This window comes from Rhea pennata, chromosome 1, assembly GCF_028389875.1.
Source record: "Rhea pennata isolate bPtePen1 chromosome 1, bPtePen1.pri, whole genome shotgun sequence".
Lineage (NCBI taxonomy): Eukaryota > Metazoa > Chordata > Aves > Rheiformes > Rheidae > Rhea > Rhea pennata.
Window position 1 is genome coordinate 171,163,103 of NC_084663.1, and position 20,982 is coordinate 171,184,084.

General features: G+C 38.8%; 1 protein-coding gene across 3 annotated transcripts in view; it reads right to left on the reverse strand.

The window, feature by feature from the left end:
* The window catches only part of SCEL (sciellin), an 82,560-nt gene that overhangs the window by 44,935 nt on the left and 16,643 nt on the right, over nucleotides 1-20,982 (reverse strand). For 2 of the 3 annotated variants that reach the window (XM_062566860.1, XM_062566858.1), the window contains exons 2-6: nucleotides 14,005-14,065; nucleotides 7,405-7,468; nucleotides 1,845-1,962; nucleotides 1,062-1,124; nucleotides 676-747 (exon numbers count right to left, since the gene is read on the reverse strand). In XM_062566860.1, coding sequence (XP_062422844.1) covers nucleotides 676-747; nucleotides 1,062-1,124; nucleotides 1,845-1,962; nucleotides 7,405-7,447 — 296 coding nt within the window. In that variant the 5' untranslated portion in view covers nucleotides 7,448-7,468; nucleotides 14,005-14,065. The remainder of the gene's footprint in view (nucleotides 1-675; nucleotides 748-1,061; nucleotides 1,125-1,844; nucleotides 1,963-7,404; nucleotides 7,469-14,004; nucleotides 14,066-20,982) is intronic. The other variant, XM_062566859.1, reaches the window with a different exon arrangement.

Sequence of the window (20,982 nt, forward strand, 5' to 3'; positions counted from 1 at the left end):
AGAAGAGCAATAGGGATATAAAAGATGGTTTAGAAATGGCTGACTTGTGACAAGAGAACACAGAGGAGGGTTCATCACCCTGGGAAGAATCAACAGAGAGGTGATACCATACAGTTCTACAACTACAAAATTCCCAAAAGTAAATTTTAAGTACCAATCTTTAATTGTTGCTTACAATACGAGAAGGATCATCAAATGAAAATATCCAGTGCCAAGATCTGAACAAATATATTTTTTCCAAATAGTGTAAATTCTGGTGCCTTAGCATGTTGTGAATACCATACGCTAATGTGGGCTGAATTTTGAAGATTTTAACAATGTTGAGATTAACTATTGGAGAAAGGACTTTGATTTATGGCTGTAAAATAGGAAACAGGAGTGGGTGGGTCATCTGCACAGATGTATTTACATATATGAACAAAAGAATAGAGAGACATGGATGCAGAGAAAGAAGAGAAAGATGTCTGAAGAACCACTTCTCAAATCATACTTACCTTTATGTCATTGACAACTCATGCAAAAACATTCAAAGTCTTGCTATTTAGATGCTTAGTAAACATAAATATTAATTTACAAACCACTTTCATCCATTTTTTCATTTTTAAGACAAGACTAAAACAACCTATCACAAGTATGACAATCACAAAATACAATCTAGAAGGAAAAAAGCCCTACCTGTCCAAGGTAGTATCAGACTTGTATCGTCCAAGCATAGATTTCTGGTCTTCCTTTTCATTTGTGCTACTGCTGTAAAAAGGGTTAGAAATGCCATTTTGGTCACTGTCTTTATTAAACAACTCATCACCAATAAAACACTGTATAAATCTTGAATTAAGCCATCATACAGGATTGCAGACCATTTAGGTGTTAGCACCCATTGTAATTATCAGCTTAACAGTTATTGATATGAAAGTCTGATTAAAATGGTAACATGACTAAGTTAAAATAGAATAAAGAAACCTTTTGCTTTAAACAGGATTTAATAAAAAGATATTCAACTTTCTTTAGTGAGAAAGGTATTAGAAAGCATTAGAGAGATGTTCAGAGACTACTTACTATACCTGTGTAGGCTATCTTGGGATTTGTATTGGTTAAGCACTGCCCTTCCATAGTTTTCATCAGCGCTTTAATCAAAAGAAATACAATATTTAGTTAAAATTAAAAGAGAATATTTTATTCTATTGAATATTAAATATATTGAAATTTTAAAAATATTAAAAATTAGAAATTAATATTAAAAATATTAATTTCCTGGCAAAAGATCTCTGCCCTCAATCAGACTTCACAGCTGTCTACCACCTCAGTAGCCATGCCAACTGAAGATGTCTGCATTAGATTACTTCCATCACTTTGGGGTAAGAATTTTTTCTTCCTATGCGCTGTTCATGGTGCAAATAATTAGGACCTGCTCTCAAGGTGAAGTTGCTACTGTAATATAAGCCCTAGTCTGCATTACAGTAAATTTTAAATGACATCATTAAACTCCTTAAAGGAATGTGTCAAAATTTATAATGTTCATGCCTGTAAAAAAGTCAGATGGTATTACTGTAACCTAAATACATAAAATGTGCAATTTCTCAAGTTGAGCAGAAGCCTGAGGTTCTCAGTACATCCAATAAAATCTTCAGTGCACAAATACACTATTGAAAAGCAGTCAGTTAAAATCAGATTAAGACTTCCAAAGGGCAATCAATACTTTATCAAGGTGAGCAAATAACAGTTATTGATGGCAATTATTTAATTCTATATGGCAAGAGATCATCCATAAAAATCAGACATTCAAATAAAATATACAGAGCATATTAAAATAAAGAATGAAAGAATGTACTTCATATCTTTCCTACCTTTCCTCTTCAGATCTCTTCTTTATCCAGCTGTTATCTTGTAAAAGGGTCCGTCGCTTGTTAATATCCTGAATAACCTGTAGTCTGCTTTTAATTGCAACAGACGGGCTTTTGTTATCTACAAATGCAGAGAAACATGTCTTGAAAATGAAAGTATGGGATAGCTTTGGAAACTTAAAGTTCTATTAAAAAGGCTGAAATCTGTAGTCGTTTACCACAGATCAAATTTTCAGCTATCAGACACAGCCACAATGCTTTTTTAACATCAAAACCAGTCACAAGGATTATATTTGAAGCTCATGTTTAGTGCAGCCAATTGCAATGTTTGTGGCTTGTTCCCATAAACATTGAAAGGACTGCTGGTGCCCAGTTTACCAAACTGAATCCAGTTTCATTCCTAATATGAAACAGCTTGGTATATTCTTTAATATAACAAGTATCACAGATTTGATAAAGGAATTATGAAACACACACACAAGAGTAATTCCCTGAAAGCAGAACTAACGAATCCCTGTTTCCTACAGGTTTGCCTGTGGTTGTTGCATTTTCAAGCATCTAACAAAATTCCAGCTGGAAGCTAATCTTGAGATGATCACATGATCCTCCATCCACCTGCTGCCCAACATGTGCCAACTTCAAGCTTTTTCCTCAACGGGTAAACTATCAGGGTCGCCTTATAACCAGTTACGTAGTTTTATCTAACTGTTTATAAACATAATACTTTTAAGATCTCTCAGATTTAACTAAAATTGGCTGACGGTTTCAAATATTATTCATCAACAGATGAACAGACACACATGCATAGTCACACTGTATGATCACAGAAGTCTTATTTACTTACAAAACCAACCTAAAATACCTTTGCTCAACAGTGCTAGTGTCCAGTATACTGAGGAATGTAACAAGAGCATGGTCTCTTGATTTGCGAGAACATTCCTTATTGTATTAGAAAAATGATGAATATCTCATTTGGTTTCACTTTATGGAGAGTTTGGCCCAGAAGCAAACAAAAGTTTCAAAGACTGCTTTTCATTATTTTTATTTCTTCTTCTCCTCACCTACATTTTCTATCATCAGTCTGAATTTTGGCAGGAGGGAGGATACAGGAGGGAGCAATATGGAGGGAGGAATTTTGGCAGGAGGGCAGGGACCCTGGTGACAAGGGATACAGAGAAGGCAGAATTACTGAATGCCTTCTTTGCTTCAGTCTTCACTGCTAAGGGCAGCCCTCAGGAATCCTGAAGCCTGGAGGCAAGGGAGAAAGTCCAGAGAAGGGAAGACTTTCCTTTGGTTGAGGAGAATAGGATTAGAGACCTTCTGGGCAGGCTAGACATCCACAAATCCATGGGCCCAGATGGGATGCACTCACGGGTACTGAGGGAGCTGGCGGATGTTATTGCCAAGCCGCTCTCCATCATCTTTGAAAGGTCCTGGAGAACTGGAGAGGTGCCTGAGGACTGGAAGAAAGCCAGTATCACTCCAGTCTTCAAGGCAAGGGCAAGGAGGAGGACCCAGACAACTATAGGCCAGTCAGCCTCACCTCCATCCCTGGACAGGTGATGGAACAGCTCATTCTGGTTGTCATCTCCAGACACATGGAGGAAAAGAAGGTGATCAGGAGTAGCCAGCATGGATTCACCATGGGCAAATCCTGCTTAACCAATCTGATAGCCTTCTAGGATGGCATGACTGGCTGGGTAGATGAGGGGAGAGCAGTGAATGTTGTCTCCCTCGACTTCAGCAAGGCTTTTGACACTGTCTCCCATAACATCCTCCTACATAAGCTCAGGAAGTGCAGGTTAGACGAGTGGACAGGGAGGTGGATTGAGAACTGGCTGAAAGGCAGAGCTCAGAGGGTCGTCATCAGTGGCATGGAGTCTAGTTGGAGGCCTGTGGCTAGTGGCGTCCCCCAGGGCTCAGTACTGGGTCCCATCCAACTTCTTCATCAACAACCTGGATGAGGGGACAGAGTGCCTCCTCAGCAAGTTTGCTGATGATACCAAGCTGGGAGGAGTGGCTGATACAGCTGAGGGCTGTGCTGCCATTCAGAGAGACCTGGACAGGCTGGAGAATTGCACGGAGAGGAACCTCCTGAGGTTCAACAAGGGCAAGTGCAGGGTCCTGCACCTAGGGAGGAATAACTCCATGCACCAGTACAGGCTGGGAGCTGACCTTCTGGAGAGCAGCTGTGCAGAGAAGGACCTGTGCGTGCTGGTGGATGACAAGTTGACCATGTGCCAGCAATGTGCCCCTGTGGCCAAGAAGGCCAATGGTCTCCTGGGGTGCATTGGGAGGAATGTTGCCAGCAGGTCAAGGGAGATGATCCTGCCACTCTCCTCAGCCCTGGTGAGGCCTCATCTCGAGTCCTGTGTCCAGTTCTGGGCTCCCCTGGACAAGAGAGACATGGAGCTACTGGAGAGAGTCCAGCATAGGGCTATGAGGATGATCCGAGGGCTGAAGCATCTGCCCTGTGAGGAACAGCTGCGAGAGCTGGGTCTCTTCAGCCTGGGGAAGAGAAGACTGAGGGGGGATCTGATCAATGTGTACAAGTACCTGAAGGGAGGGTGTCAAGGGGACGGGGACAAACTCTTTTCAGCTGTCCCGTGTGACAGGACAAGAGGCAACGGGCAGAAATTGAAGCACAGGAAGTTCTGCCTGAGCGTGAGGGGGAATTTCTTCCCTGTGAGAGTGACGGAGCACTGGCACAGGTTGCCCGGAGAGGTTGTGGAGTCTCCTTCTCTGAAGATATTCAAGGCTCGCCTGGATGCAACCCTGTCTAACATGCTCTAGGTGACCCTGCTGAGCAGGGAGGTTGGACTAGATGATCTCCAGAGGTCCCTTCCAACCTTACTGATTCTATGATATTTTTGTGCCATAATACTATCTCCCTTTAAAACAGCAATCTAGAAGTTAAGCCCTAATAGGAACTCAGTTTTTGAGCTGCAATACTTCCACTAATCTTTTCAAGACAAGGGAAGGTAAAAAATTAAATATATAGAACCCTTATCAATAGCATCCAACTAATCAGCTAACTGACTGCTGAAGCACACTGAGTTTTGCATATTTTCCTTTAGAGACCTTTACGATTTTCTCCATAATGTCCTCTCTATCTGAGCATCCAGACAAAAGGAGTCCGACATAGCTGGATATCAGGAGACAATGATGTTAGGACATTTCACCATACAGCCTGAGTACAGGAAGAGCACGCTCCGCAAAAAATATATGCAGTCAGTATTGCATCGTTTGTTGGAGCTGCATTTTTACATTCTGTTCTGATTTACAAGCAAACAGAACTCTTGCTTTTACTCCAAGTACTTCAGCTCTAGTGACAACCATGAGAAAAGGCAAATAATTAAAGTCAATGGCAGACCAAATCATGACAAAGCGATCGAGCATTTATTTTAAGTGAGAATAGCAAAGACTCATCTTTCAAATCAAATACATTTTTGCTCATGAAAAAAAAAAAAGAAAAAGAAAAAGAAAGAAAACCCCACTGGAATACAAAGATAAAATTCAATCTAAAAATCTATACCTAACTACAAGCTATATTGTCCCTGCTCTCATCTGTTGCAGTTCACTGTCCATACTGCCAAATGGGGAGGACAACGAGTGAATTCAAGGACTGCATGTCCATATCAATCTATATTTGCTTAGATGCAAATTCATTATCTGGCTCTGTGTTGGGCTACCTCTCTCCATGACTAAGCTGCTACAGAAGGGAAAAACATTTAGAAAATACTGATGTGGACAGATATGACAATATATGCCTTGCTGTCTCTGGGCCCTCATGCCAAGTTTGGGCTTTGGTTTTCTCTTTTTGAGCTGCATAAATGTAGCCTTTTGAGACCATGAAGAAATGAACAGTACATCAAAGATGAGATTTGTAAGAACACACTTAGACTTAGAGCAGTAAGTCATCTATCCTTGTTGCACAGTTTCTGCACCACGCCTGTCCACTTGAGCTTTAGTTTGTCTTTTAAATCCCGTATTAAAAACTAACGTAAAGACTTCAGATAATGGAGATATTGCAGCCTCATCTGCATCGTGCCAATGGTGATAACTGCCAGCACTGTTAAAATACCCACTTTATTTCTTGCAAACTGAAGATAGTAAGGAACTACATCGGTTTAAACAGCAGTTGTGCCATTTCTTGACCGTCAAGAAAGGAGATAGTTGTAATTAGCAAGTTATATTAAGTGCATTTGCTCTAAATATTTACAGTTTTGTATATATTGATATTACCAGCAATGACTGGAATGCAAGAGGGACCCAGACAAACATAGAGGTGGAAAAAAAATTGTATCACTCAAAATTCAAGGGTGGGGAATGAAGGTGCAACAGCAAGAACTGCTGCTTTTCATTGTCATAAACACTTAAATATTTTTAACTGGGTGCAATCACATACGTTGAAAAACAACAACATTGTCAGTTCTCAAAAGTAGGAAAAAACATGAGCTCAAATATATGCATTCCAGAGATAAAAGTCCTCTTCAGCAAGAATAGCTGGCAGCATTTAAAGGGGTGGATATTATTCCCGCATTCCTTTCATACCAGTAGTTTTGGCCAAAGATGCTTTCAGGTCCCTGCCATAAATTTAAATCTACACCCTACTCACAGCTGTAATCTCCTGCGAATGCGGCAAAGAGCAGCTCTTCACTGACACGTACGTACGCACACCAGCACGTCCAAGTGGTGCTCAACGATTAAAATTAACCTTGTACACGGAACACTGATTTTCTTCCAGTGATGTTTTAGTAAAAACCTGCCTAAAAATCATTTGGATTTCATAGAAATCATGGATTTGTTAAAGCACACAAGTTTTCAGCAAGTCACCTATAAAGGCAGAGGCAAAATTAATGTATATTGTATTTTTTTTCAAGAAACAACACAAAGCAATTTGCTAAATTAAGAGGCCTAAGTTTTGCTGAGCCATACTTATATCTTGTCAAATAATCATCTCTCAAGTGTAGTCAAAAACTTAAATATGCGTATGATACAACAGTTTAGGTCAGCTCTTGAGCAGCAAATCATCCCACATGACAATGATTCAACAGCATTTCCTCCTCCCCAGCTCCCTACTTAATCTTCGCAAGCTCTTTTTCCTCCGTTTCTCCCGGTCTGGCCGATGTGGGTGAGGCAACGGCAGGATGCCGTAGGCTCCCTGCAGCCCCTTCCCTGCCGCCTCAGAGCCAGCGGCCATGTTGCTGCAGTGTTGCCGCGGCAACCACAGGGGCCTCGGGCAGGGGGAACCGCCATTTTGTGCCCCCAGTGCTTTTGCTCCCCGGCTCTGCCTCACCACACTGCTGGGCACTGCCATTCAGCCAGAGTCTGCTCTGGTTAAAACCATACGCAACTTTGCTACCTTTGCCTGCAGAGCTTGTCCTACTGCTGAATCAAATAACTAGGGTGTCACTGCTGAAGCGTGGCAGTGTGCCCCAGGGAGGTGAGTGCATAACAGCCACGGCAACACTTGGAAATGGTCCCTGGGAAAGGAAGGATGCAGTGCTCAACCTCTGCTCTAGTGTCCCAAGAGTAGAAAATGAAAGAGAATCAGCATTACCGCTTTGTTTAGGAGGCTGTTTTCGTATGCTGAAAGCTGACATTTTGTCTGGAGAGATGTCCTCCTGTGGGATCCAAAAGAAAACGTTTTAAAATAGAAGGCAATTAGCAATTAAGAATCAGCCACAAAAACAGTTTAAGTTCATTTGCCACCTTCATCCCTTACTTGCCCATGTTTAGTAAGCTCTAGTAGCATTACCTAAAGCTAACTGTAGCCCTCTTTGAACTGAAGCACAAACACACCATTCCCTTTTCCCTCCCTGATTATGGCTATAGATACGCCTGCCCTGCGTCTGTGTCTGTCATATGGTCTGTCAACCTTTTCCCTGGGTCTCCTTCCCTGAGAATATGTGGGGAAAAGATAGTAATGAAGTGTTGGATGAGATGATTAGCTTATGTGAAGATTAGATCATCTGGTGGCTCGGATTGATGCCTAAGGTGCTCACCCAGCCAGCTGACAGGTTTCACGGCTCTAGTGGCCTGCAGCTGACTCAGGGGCCCAGAACAGAGCAACACCAAGTGGGTGTTTCTTCTTTGTAACAGTTTACTCATTTCAAATTTTTTTCTCCTTTCAAATAAGGTTAAAAATCAAGCCTCCAGAAGAGCTGATCTCAAAAAAAATGTTTGACAGTTGAGCCACTAAAATGATTTCATGTTATGTTTTGAAACATTGGATTTTGATTTTAAGGAATACAATGTTTGTATATAAACTTTCATATGGAAAGCGTTAAGCAGAACATAATGATTTTAATGACAAAAAATTCTTCTTTCAAAAAAAAAAAAGGGAATAAAGCAATCCTAACTTTGACTTAAGAGTGTTGACAAAACCAACTCTATTTAGCAAATGGAGTTCTTTCTGAAAAGCAACATTTTCCAGGAAAACAATGTCAAGCTGGAATGCTCCCAACTAGCTTCAGTGGTCAGGCTGCTAAATTTACAGAAGCCAAAGAAAACAGCTCTTGTGACAGCTTTTTTTAGAAATCAAAAACATTCCTGGTTTTCTGGGTGACACAGTTATCCTGATTTCCTACAGAAATCAAGAATGTCTCACTCACCTAATAGAGTGGAATAACAGATTGGAGTCTGCAGCTGTTTCTTTACTGATGGAAGGGAAAAATTTTGAATTTTATCAAAAGATTAGCAAAAGTACTAAAAGCAACTCTGACAATATAGCATATTGGAAATTTTTATTCGCCATGATAAATTGCACTTACAGCAGATCTTTCTTGTTTATGTTTATACTGCCAAACCATTTGATAAAAGAGCTTATGATAATTGAGAAATAAGAAAAAAAAAGCAGGAAACTAAAATATGAATGTAGACAAAAACAAATCTTTTTATAAAGTGAAGATATAAAGACAAAAATAATATCTGAGTCCAAAAGTCTGCATATTTCTAATCCAGTTGTGAAATTCCAGATGTTTATGAAAGTATAGAGTTCCGGCATGTTGATTCAAAGGCACTGACCAAAACTCCTTCCTTTTAGCATTATTTGTTGGTACCAAGCTCTAATTAGCACGGAGCATGTAGAAAACATGTGACTGTTGAATCTGGTTCCCACCCAATAAAAATATGCTCAGGGCTATGGCAAACTGTACTTATTTTGCAGTATGTTAGAAAATATCTTTCAAAAATACTGACATAGGATTTTAAGCAGATATTCACTTAATTTCCTAGAAAATATTCAGAGAAGTTACCAAGCAGTCGGTTTTAGATAGTAACGACTCTGTGTGTTTTCCTAAACTGTCACAGTCACATGAGAAACAAGATGATAGAAAGGGTTCCAATTTTTTTATGTTTTCAGTTTAGCAACAGCTGGACATCTGATACTGCTCTTCATTTCACTAAGTCCCTGGGTAATAGGGAGCTTGACATTTCAGTGTTTTACAAGCAGTGAGTGCTGGCACTTCTTCGTCTGGAGAAAAATAGTAGTTTGCATGGAAGGAACTTGACATTTTTAAAGCAGTTTCCTAAGCGAAGTGAATCACAAAACTTTGAAAACTTAGCCTTCTTTCATGAAAAATTAAACCAAATTCTGTCAGGCTTAAAATATCTTATTAAAAACCCACATTTTGCAATTTTAATATTTTTCATTAAAAATAACAGGAAACTGCTAAGTAGTCTTCATGGCATCCTATAGCCTTTCTTTTCATACATTCATGATGGGAACTGAAATTTTGCACAGAACTGTCAGAAAGTATCACACATCTTTGTTAAAAATAAACATGGAAGGCTCAGACAATCAATCTGATATATAAATTATATCCAGACTCAAAAATCCATCACTGTATTGGTTATAATCATGTTACGTTTTGAAACTTGTCTGTAAAATTTACAGAATACCTAAAGAATGCATCAATGACACTGAGATCCTGAATAGTGACTGAAAGACAGGTTTGCAACTCCCCATTGTACCCTCACATGACAAGAGGAAGTCCAGTGGAGAATTAAAACCAGTCCAGAGCAAAAGTATTTCATTCATCCTCAATCAGTTAGCTGGAACGACATGTTTTCTCTTGCTCTGTATTTTTCTTAAACTTTTCTAGGGCAAAACCAATATTTCTGTTGCACATGTGTACAGCATCCAGAATAAACTACTACCAAGTCTCTAAGCCCAAAGGTGGTATGCATAAATGAATATAAGAAATAGCTGTACTCCCTTTTACAATCAACATACTTAAAATGTACCAGGTACTCTAAAATTTTAAAACCATGCATTTTAGTCTTAGAGAATGATGTTGTGTTGTCCTCAAGATCTATTTCTTGCTGTTGTACTTTCAAATTATTCAGACAGTCCAATGAGCTGTTTATTTTCAGACCGTAATTTAGGAGACAAGAAAATGTTTTTAACTTTGAAAATGAAATTGTGAGAAAGAGAAGTTAGTCTTCTACAGTAAAGTGTTAAATTGTGCGCAGGCATTCTTAGTAAGATCTCAACCACTGAAGCAAAACAACTCAGCTGGAATGCAAAACAAAAACAAACAGGAATGCGGCCACAGTGTAATTTGAATTTAAAAACAGCATCAGGCAACTTTAAAAGAAAATGAAAACTGCCCCAGCCAGTCCAATGAGCAGTACCCATAGAGTTTTAAGATGTGCCAATCCTGGATTCAGACCCCCGCAATGCACATACATTCCTAGGGAAATCTAAATACAATCCCAAAGAAATTCAGAAAAAACTTCAGATGACCTCAGAGAAAGTCAAATGCCTCTTTAAGCCTGTAGCAAGTCATTCATAAACCAGCAGAGGTCTATGATTCTGTTTTTATCCTAAATAGCTACCTTCAAAGTTCTCCCTTCTGCTACCAGTTCAGGTAGAATGTAGAAGACCCCAGGCTGCCATAAATTCTCGAAGCTAAAGCTTCTAGTTTTAAGCTAATCTGAACACACCTAGTCTTCCAACACAAAGTCCTATTGCCTTCCTTGAGCTCTTGCTGGCAGTAGCTTTTTACATAGTTAGGTTTCACAGGTATGCATTGCTTTATTATGCCAAAAAAAAGGCATAAGAATAATACAAGCATTCCCTGTAAGGATCATTTTTTCCACATCAGATTGAACTAGTTACAGCCAGAAAAGAAGTCTTTGTTCTTTAACTTCTAGCTATGATAGTGATTAAGACCTTACATGTAAATATTCAGATAATATGCATATTTGCTTTTAATACATAATACTTCCTTCCCCATCTTAAACATACTGCCTATCATCTCACTGTATAATAAAGAATTCAAAATACTGAATGTTAAAGTGTAGAGTGAGGTGTACTCTTTTCTAATTAAAAGTCAAGTAATTTGTCTTCATAGTGCAGTTTTTCAGATAAAGCCTTGCCAAATGTGAATGCCTAAAAATATTGAACTTCATACTATTATTTATGTACTGGATTATAAAAATATATCTATAGATTAAAATAAAAATATATATAGATTTAATTTTAAATTTCCTGTCTTCATGCTTCCTGTGCTACATTGTTAAAACAACCAAGTGAGTACAGGAACAATGAAGTCTGATATTTCCACAAAAAAAATGCCATCTGGAACAAACAGGTTTCTTCTACATGGCTCTATAGAGCCATAGTTAGCTGGCTACTGTTTTCTTCACCTACTGTTTTCCTGCTTTTCAAAAATGTGAAATATCTGCTATATAAAAAAGTAAACAAACAGATCTATTGTTCTTTTTCTGCCTCAAATATGGAACTTTTCACCAAAATTTCACCTTCCTGAAGCACTATTCTGCTGTAAAATAAGTTGAACAATCAATATCTTGTGACTAATCAGTGATCAAAATTTTAGAATTATGGCATTAGAAAGTGGTTAAGAAATTAGTGTTCCACATCCTTTCTATTTTAGAATATTTGCATTTTTTCACTGCAGTCTAAGAGAAATTTTTCAATAGAATAACTTTGTTTCTTGATGAGTGAACGAAATGAAGGTTACCTTGAGTTTATTTTGTTTTGTTTCTTTTTGTTCATTGGAACTGCCAGCATTAATTATATCCTATATGGCTTATCTTTCATTCGTATGAGATGAATGTGGATGATATGACCTTTTAAACAAAAAGCACATTTGTTACTTATTCACAGTTTCGGAACAAACTGCAGTATTTCCTTGCCTTCAGTTAACAACTTTTATGTCAGGTCAGGAAACTATGTTATTTTCTGCATCATTTCCTTTGAAAACAATAGGACCTAGATGTGTGAATGAGCAAATGACTAAGGTCACTTTGACCTCCTAAAGGATCAAGATCTCCAAGCATTGTAAGTAAAAGATTAGGAGATAAAATAACTTATCATTTTTACCCCTTCTTATGACAATTGTTCTTCTAAATAGACATCCATAAGTGTGAGATCTGAAATCTTGCTGTTGTGGGAATTCAATAGCAATTTTGCTTTTACTTCCATACAGCCAGCGTTTCTCCCTTGAAATGAAGATCTATCAGACTCCCAACAGAAATATTGTGACTGTGCTGTCAGATCTAGCTACCTCAATTCAAAAAAGCATTTGCATTTCTAGCCATGGCTTCACTTCAGGTGAAGGCTGTTTTTCAAATCACCATTGCAGCTAGAACCTGCTTACTGCAACCAAAGCTATGCCATCCTTCACAGTTCCAAGCCTGCTATTTTGGTCAAGGATATCAGTAGAAGAGCAAACATCTCCTAAATAGTTTCAAGGGTCCAGTCTGTTAGCTTCAGATCTCTGTAACAGATGTTGCACTTTCATGCCCCCAAAGTTGTTACGAGCATCAACTGATCAACTGCCGCTTTTCAAAACTGGAGATTAGGACATGAAATAGAAAGAGTCATACTGTGGCTAACTCAGCAGAGCACCATGGTTATAGCACTTGAGTGTCATTCATATATTTCAAAATCACAGATTGAATGATTTTTCTTTATTTGTCCACTACTTAGTCTATATGTCATTTTCCTGAAAGCTACACGAAGAAATAACTAAATGTATTTTATAAACATTAAAAATAAACAAAAAAGAACACTCCTATAATGATTTTTTTTCTTGAATCTCAAATCAGAGTAATAGTGGTATAATAGATCTGTAAACTTTGGGAAATAACAACATCTGTTTAAATGAATATTTCACTATATGGTTTAGGCCACAGAATTGACAACAACCCTCATAAAGAATATGAATAACCTGTACACATACATGTGAATAAAAGGGAAACTAGACAAGATTAGAACAGGCAAGATTGGATTAGAGAACATGTGGATGTAAGACAGAAATCATTCATCTATTCATAGCAGAAAGAGCACTCAAAACTGGTTTTTCAGGACGTGGGCGTATGAGATTCTGTTTTGAAAAGAAATTCAGCTTTGGAACTGTCACTAATATAAAATAAGCTGCTAAGTCAGAAACCAAACTGTATGTGTTTTTAAATGAGAAATATATGATCAATTTTAAATGTTTTTTTTTTTTTGTATAGAGTATACAAAGGATGTTAATTTTAGTCTTTCTTATTCATTACATTCCTTTCACTTTTAAGTATTTTTAATGAAGAACTCTTCCTGTTTATAAATGAGTTCAGTTCATGGTGCACAATAATGATTATATCAAAGTAAAATATTTTTATATATACCGTTTTCAAATGTCGAAATGATTTACAAATAGTTCACAAGTAGTTTGTTATTAAAAGGCAAGCTATTGATAATTTTTTTTCAAAAATCATACACTTGAAGCAAATTCAAGTAAATTAGATTTTTTTTCTTTTCATTTCATTTTAGATAAAAATATCAAAGGAAGTATAAAGAAACAGTAAAATAAACCTTAGAGCAAAAGAGACATTAAAACAGCCATTCATGGAAAACTATGTGAACAATGAGTTTGTCATCAGAGAAATATCAGTAAAATAAAATACAATTATACTGGCAATCTATAATGTAAATAATCAATTGATAGTTTGGCCGAGATAAGATTTCCGAAATGATTTGAACACCTAAACTGAGACACTTTAAGAAATGGACTTTCATAAGCGAGTTCTTGACGCCTATTGAAAATCAGATCCCTTAAAGTGTCCTAAACTGGACATTCAGATATCAATGAATGTTTGAAAATATAGGACTTTAGATGAAAAGCAGACAAGTAAATCTCCTTACCTATGTATGTTAGAAGGTAGTGTCCTATAGTGGCCCAATGTGGTACAGCGACCTGGGATACCTGGAAGTGAGGTACAATTAGAGCAGACAGAGAGCTGTACTGTTGTTTTCCATCCAACTGTCTGCAAAATCAAAAGGCTTCTCCTTCAGAGGCTGAGTCACTTAAGGAGGAGGTAGGAGGTGTGGAAAAGGGTGGCACCTGGTAGAAATACCAGATCAATTAAAAATACCAGTGAGTTGTTATACTTCTGTGATTTCAAGTGCAATAGGCCTGGGTTCACCAAATAAAATGCTTTCACAGACGTTGAAACCAAGCAACTATTTGGATGAACATACTATCTTCATTTGGATTTTCCACATAAATATATATTAAAGAGATATATGGCTGTCTCTCAACTAGAGAATTTAAAGAATAGAATACAGGTATTTAGTATTTACACAGAAGAATATGGAGAAACACTGTCTTTCATCAAAGGAAAGTCTGCAAGAAGTGTTATGTGGGGAATGCACACTGGAATCTGACCCATATTAAGTACTTGCTCTGAGTATGTAGGCAGAGGCAAAACATCCGTGGGGGACAACCCTCCCACAAGAGATCTTGTTGCAAGTGCCTCTTGTCTGTGCACATTCGATTTACCTTCAGTACAGACCATCGTAAACAAAAAGAAGAGACTGCCTTCACTTTTTTTTTTTACAATGGCTTTAGCTAAGAACTACCCTATTATTAATAAAGAGGAGAGAGAGGAAAAATCAATTTCCTATAGGAATATATAGACCATATGCTTCTGTTAAAGATATAGGGTCTGCTTATAATGTGCCTTACATTAGCCCAACTGTTGTAATGACATATATGAGATGAGTTTATACAAGATGCTGAGTGTCCTTTAGTGCTATTGACTTCCATGAAAGTTAAGACTTTCTACACAAAACATCAAATTCTGAGAGAAACTAACATAGCAAATGTTCCCTCAATCATGTTTCTAACCCTTATTTTTGCTGATGGTTGGTACTGATGGTTGCTTCATAGGCTTGGTACTTAATCACATGAATTTATTGTCTGAACATTGCCTACATCTGATGAAATGCAACCGATGAAACACAGTAGCCATCCAAAAACTGCAGATATAAACCACCAGCTACCACAAATTTAAGAATTAATTAATGCAAGCAAGCATACCTTTTGAACCTTGTACATCTCAACTTCCTGGTTCCTGAAAGTGAAAATATTTACTGCAGCTGGGGCATGTTCAGGTACACTGTGCTATAGGTTTATCTTTTTAGAATCAAGAAGAGAATTTTGTGAATGCACCTCTCTACATACATACTGCATTTTTACAGTTTTAACCCAGATGTCTCAAAAATGGAACAGGTCTTTCTTCATAAGCAATACAGGCTGTGAACGAGATTTAAAAAATTGTACATAGCCCTTGAATTGGAGAAGCACCCAATGGAGTCTGGAGAAATTAAATTGATACTTTCTGGTATTTTGAACTTAGAGAGGAAACTAAGGGGCGCAGCAAGCCAGCTCTGCTACCTAAAGTAAGCTTCTGTTAAGACAGTCTTTGCTAAATCTTTACTGGATGACATGACAGCATGGAACCTGAACAGTAAAATGTATGGTAAAATGTGTCCAAGAATGGTTCTGAGGTCAGCTTAAGAATAAAGCAGGCCAGCCTCCTTTATTGACTGATATATCTCATTAAGTAGATTCAAGAGATGGTAAATTTTTGATGTTAGCTATGCTGTTTACTTGCTATTTCAAACCTGAAAAAAATCAAAAAGGAAACAGCATTATACAGACTAAAGCAATTACCACTTACTGCTATCTGTTTTTCTCTGTGGTAGTCACATACAAATATTGGATCTTGCCAGTAAGGAGTATATGATGCAATAATACATATCAAGAATTGAATATTTTCAGAATAAGCATACAGTGAAAGTGACCTATGACTGTTCTCCAAGAACAAACTTCCCATACTTTGAAGTTATAGCACAGCCAGATAGCATTCTGTATTATGGGATCTATGATCTGCCTGTTGAGAGTTAGGCAAATAGTCTGCTTTTTCTTCCCATTCTCTCAAGATGAAGGACAAGATTTTCCAAGAAATAAATATATATATATATATGTATATATATATAAATGGTGATATCCTCAGCTGATAAAAAGAGCTGTAACTCCACCAAAAGCTAACACAATTGACATTAGCAGAGGATATGGCCTGAGAGAGCCTTAGAGTTCCTCCCTACAAATATCTATTTATTGACCCCAAGTTTTAGTTTATTAATAACAAGCAATAGTGACACATTACTGACTAGTACCAGAGGTCATAATATATTGCTGCTCAGATGGCCAGCAAATTCTGGAGATCATTTCTAGCAAGCTAATTTTAAATACTTTGTCAACAATAGAGCTTAGGCTTATTAGTCATTCAAAGAATTCTTTAAATGCTTCCTAAGAAACATCCAGTAGGGAAACTTGACTTTTAAAATAGAGTAGAGCTGGCAGAAAGGGAGCATAACTAGTTCAGAAATACCATAATTTAGATTTGAATAGCTTATTCAGTCTTATTAAAGTCAAATGCATGTAGCACCCTACAGTGGTAATGCATTAGCATGCTTCCTGATTCTTGTCTTTCTCTGAACAAGATAGTTGTGTTCTGTGCTTTTAGCTTTAGCTTATATTTTCTTCTACAAAGTATTTTCTTTGATAGTAAGATCTTTTTCTTGATTACTAGTAAGATTCATGATTTTCTTGTCATTTTGTTGAGTTTCCATTTTTAACTACAAAACTTATTGCAAAGTATTGTTCTACCTCCACATTCTTACTAAAGTTTATAGGGTGGTCATCATTTGAAAACAGCATAATGTAGTGTGGTCCTATTGAGCTTTTATGCAGATACACAAGTGCGAATGAGCAGTAACTCAGCAGGCGACTTTTTAAACAAATACCATTACTTGACTCCTCCCAAAAAGGGAGGAATGCATTACTAAATACAGTTTTCATACATACGGTCCTCCAAAAGAAAAAAATCCTTTAATACTGTGAACCTTCAGATGGGATTGGTAAACTATCTTCAGGGATATCAGATGTTATCATCATTGTTGCATTCAAAAGACTTGTTCAACTTATTCATCAGTGACCTTGATGAAGGGACAGAGTGCCTCCTCAGCAAGTTTGCTGATGACACCAAGCTGGGAGGAGTGGCTGATACACCAGAGGGCTGTGCTACCATTCAGAGGGACCTGGACAGGCTGGAGAGCTGGGCGGAGAGGAACCTCATGAAGTTCAACAAAGTCGAGTGCAGAGTCCTGCACCTAGGGAGGAATAACCTCATGTACCAGTACAGGCTGGGGGCTGACCAGCCTGCAGAAAAGGACCTGGAAAGCAGCTCTGCAGAGAAGGACCTGGGAGCGCTGGTGGACAACAAACTGACCATAAGCCAGAAATGTGCCCTCATGGCCAAGAAGGCCAATGGTATCCTGGGGTGCATTAGGAGGAATGTTGCCAGCAGGTGGAGGGAGGTGATCCTGCCCCTCTCCTGAGCCCTGGGGAAGCCTCATCTCGAGTCCTGTGTCCAGTTCTGGGCTCCCCAGGACAAGAGAGACATGGAGCTACTGGAAAGATAGGGCTGCAAAGATGATCAGTGGACTGGAGTACCTGCCCTATGAGGAACGGCTGCGAGAGCTGGACCTGTTCCGCCTGGAGAAGAGAAGGCTGAGAGGAGATCTTATCAATGTCTATTAAATATGTGAAGGGAGGGGTGTCAAGAGGATGGGGCTAACCTGTTTTCAGTGGTGCCAAGCAACAGGAGAAGAGAAAACAGGCACAAACTGAAACACAGGAGCTTTACTGTGAGAGTGATGGAGCACTGGCACAGGTTGCCCAGAAAGGTTGTGGAGTCTCCTTCTCTGGAGATATTCAAGGCCCATCTAGATGCAACCCTGTCTAACGAGCTAAAGGTGATCCTGCTTGAGCAGGGGAGTTGGACTAGATCATCTCCAGAGGCCCCTTCCAACCTCAGCCAAACGGTGATTCTGAGTGACTTAAAGACATCTAGAAAATGGTGTCCTAATTTTGAATTTCAAGATGCAGATAAAATAGCTGCATCTCTCCTAGTAAGACAGACACTAGAGACTAGTCATTGGCCAAAGGGCAAATGGCACAGCATGGTTTGCATCCATATGGCCAAACTTGCTTTCCAAAAAAATTCCAGAAAACCTGTGTGGCCTCATCCACACTTGTACTGGAAATTGGCAGATACTAGAGAGATCTCTGCCCAAGTTTTGTTTCAGAAAGTACTAACTGGCAGGGGTAAAACTATGTCAAGGATTATCCTAACAGATAATAGTACGGACAAACATAGGATATTGCTCAAGCTCAGGCCCTGCCCCTCTTTAGTTAACTAATGTGGCCCTACCTACCCACTGAACCTGTTTTTCCCAAAGGAAATAGTGTTAAATGTAACTAGTGTCAAAAGAATGCCAAAAATAAATATTCTAATATATAGAGAGGTGTCTGCAGTGGATGCTGGCCAGCTGCCAGCCAGAGTGGGTTAGCAGGTAAACACAGCTTGTTAAGGTGACTTTTATTTGGGAGGTAGGTTCCACGTTTGTGCTATCAACATGTTTTTCTTACTACATCTTACTCTAGGATCACCTACATATGTAGGCAGCAGCTCTAATCAGTAAATCAAAAGGAGAGGGATTATTTAGGGAAAAAAGACCCCATCTAGCAAACATAAAACTATTTACTTAGAAAAGTGGCGCTCATGCTTAACATGACACCTTCCTCTTGAAGATGGCTAACTCAAGGACCATTCCTCCCTCAATTCCAACTCTACCTCTTCATAAACTGAGGGGTTGCTGGAATTTGTACTACTTCTCTCTATATATAGAAGTGCTTTTCACCCACAAGTGAAAATATTTTATTAACCAAAGGAACGTGTTGCCTCTGGGCACACCCTTATCAAGAGGTATGTGTGACTCAGATCCAGGCTAGAAACAGCTGTGTGAATCCCAGGAGTATTTATAGGTATAACATGTACAGGTACAATAAGGAGAATATTTTTTTTCTACAGGCAGATCATTCCATCATAAGACACCCATGAGGTCTCTGTTTGCAGGTTTCAAAGGCAGATAAGCAGAGTCCTGTGCAATTTTGCAAAGCCTAACTACTGGCAGTACCAAACAGCTGGGCTCCTTTTCAACAGCTCTGTTCCTCCTTTGGTCCTCACAAAGCCAGAAATCCTCTGCCTAACCCACCCGCCAGGCTCAGCTCAGAGCATGCTTAGCCCTTTCAAAGCACAGAAAGAGAAAGCGACAGCCTACAAGTTGAGAAAGTCACTTAGACTGTGGTTAAAGCCAGGTTAACATTGCTCCTGCTTTTGACAGGAGTCCACTTTTCCCAGCAGACTACCTTGTCCACCAAGGACATAACGTATTTTTTTGTGGGAGGGAACACAGTTACCACAATAATTCCATCCTTCTGTGGTTCAAATAGTCACTGGAGAGAGAACAGCTCCACAGCCTTTTTATTAAGGCCTACAGATACTGGTTCCACTACTGTTTAAATGAATATTTAGACATGATATAAGGAATTGTCTTCTATCTTTTTGCATTGTATTTGCAGAAGTTTATCGCTCATGTGGTTAAAATGGGTGGAGAGGAGAATCATTTTGTAATACGTAGGAACAGCAGTTCACAGAGGCAAAGTGGCTTAAAGCTACTTTAAATTTTTATGTTACTGTTAAAATGAGTATGATATTTCAGTAAGTCACAAGCTGATCTGAGACACCAAAATACACCCAGAGATAGTGCTATGTTTTATGGATTGATTTTTGCCAGCCTAGTTTACATTTGCTACTGCTTTTGCAGGTTGCCATTCTCGGGGAAGACCTTTCAGCTGGTGAGTGCAAGGTATGCAGACTGGCCGTTTAGTTACGCTTTCCTGAGTACAGGATAGAGCACTGTTAGAGCTTTTTCGAATGCTATCAAGTGCTAAGAAATCCTTCAAGACAATGAAGATGTATTTGGCAGCCCATTGTTCTCCTAGAAGATGTAGCAAAGTTCATAAGCCAAAGAGGGAATAAAAAATTGCTATAAATAGTATACAGAGTCTCTTAACCATTTCTCTGCTTCTAGTCACCACAAAAATGGGCAGAGCAGTCTCTTCTGTTTCCCTCTCTAAAACTGGGTGGTAAAGAAAATATGCTAATCATAGCAGGTGCCAGCATATTTCATGGAGGTTTACAATCTCCAATGTAAATGGGCCTGCTTTTCCCACCATTTGAATACCTCCCTACTCTGTGAGTGAATGGAACGTCTTGCAGAAATCCTTGAAAGTCTGGTCCATAGTATACCAAACTTGTATATCTTAACCTTGCACTATTATTACCCTAGCTAAAATAACACAAAGAATTACTGATAAAATCAGTTGTCTAAGGAAAATTATGCTGAAAATCTGACGAAGTCAAATGACATCTGTGTGGTACCAGCTGAATGGCTGTAACCAGTTTTGCAGCTTATGTTTTGATAAATAACTTATTTGTAAATGTGTTATCATCATCTGAATTAACGAGGAACATTGATATGTGTGGCTAAAAAAATGAAAATCGGACTCAGACCAAGAACAGTGGGAGTGTAAGAATTATGATTAGATCTGTTCTTTTCACTTAAGAATAGACGAGACTTGATAAATATCCACCTCACCTACTCTCACTGGGAGGTCTGGGAAAAAAGCCACAGTACCAGCTTCCAGGAAAGTGAGAGTGACAGAGCACTGGCCCAGGTTGCCCAGAGAGGTTGTGGAGTCTCCTTCTCTGAAGATATTCAAGGCTGGCCTGGATGCAACCCTGTCTACCATGCTCTAGGTGACCCTGCTGAGCAGGGAGGTTGGACTAGATGATCTCCAGAGGTCCCTTCCAACCTTACTGATTCTATGATTCTATGAAAGCCATCTTGTTAAAAGATGTTAAAGGA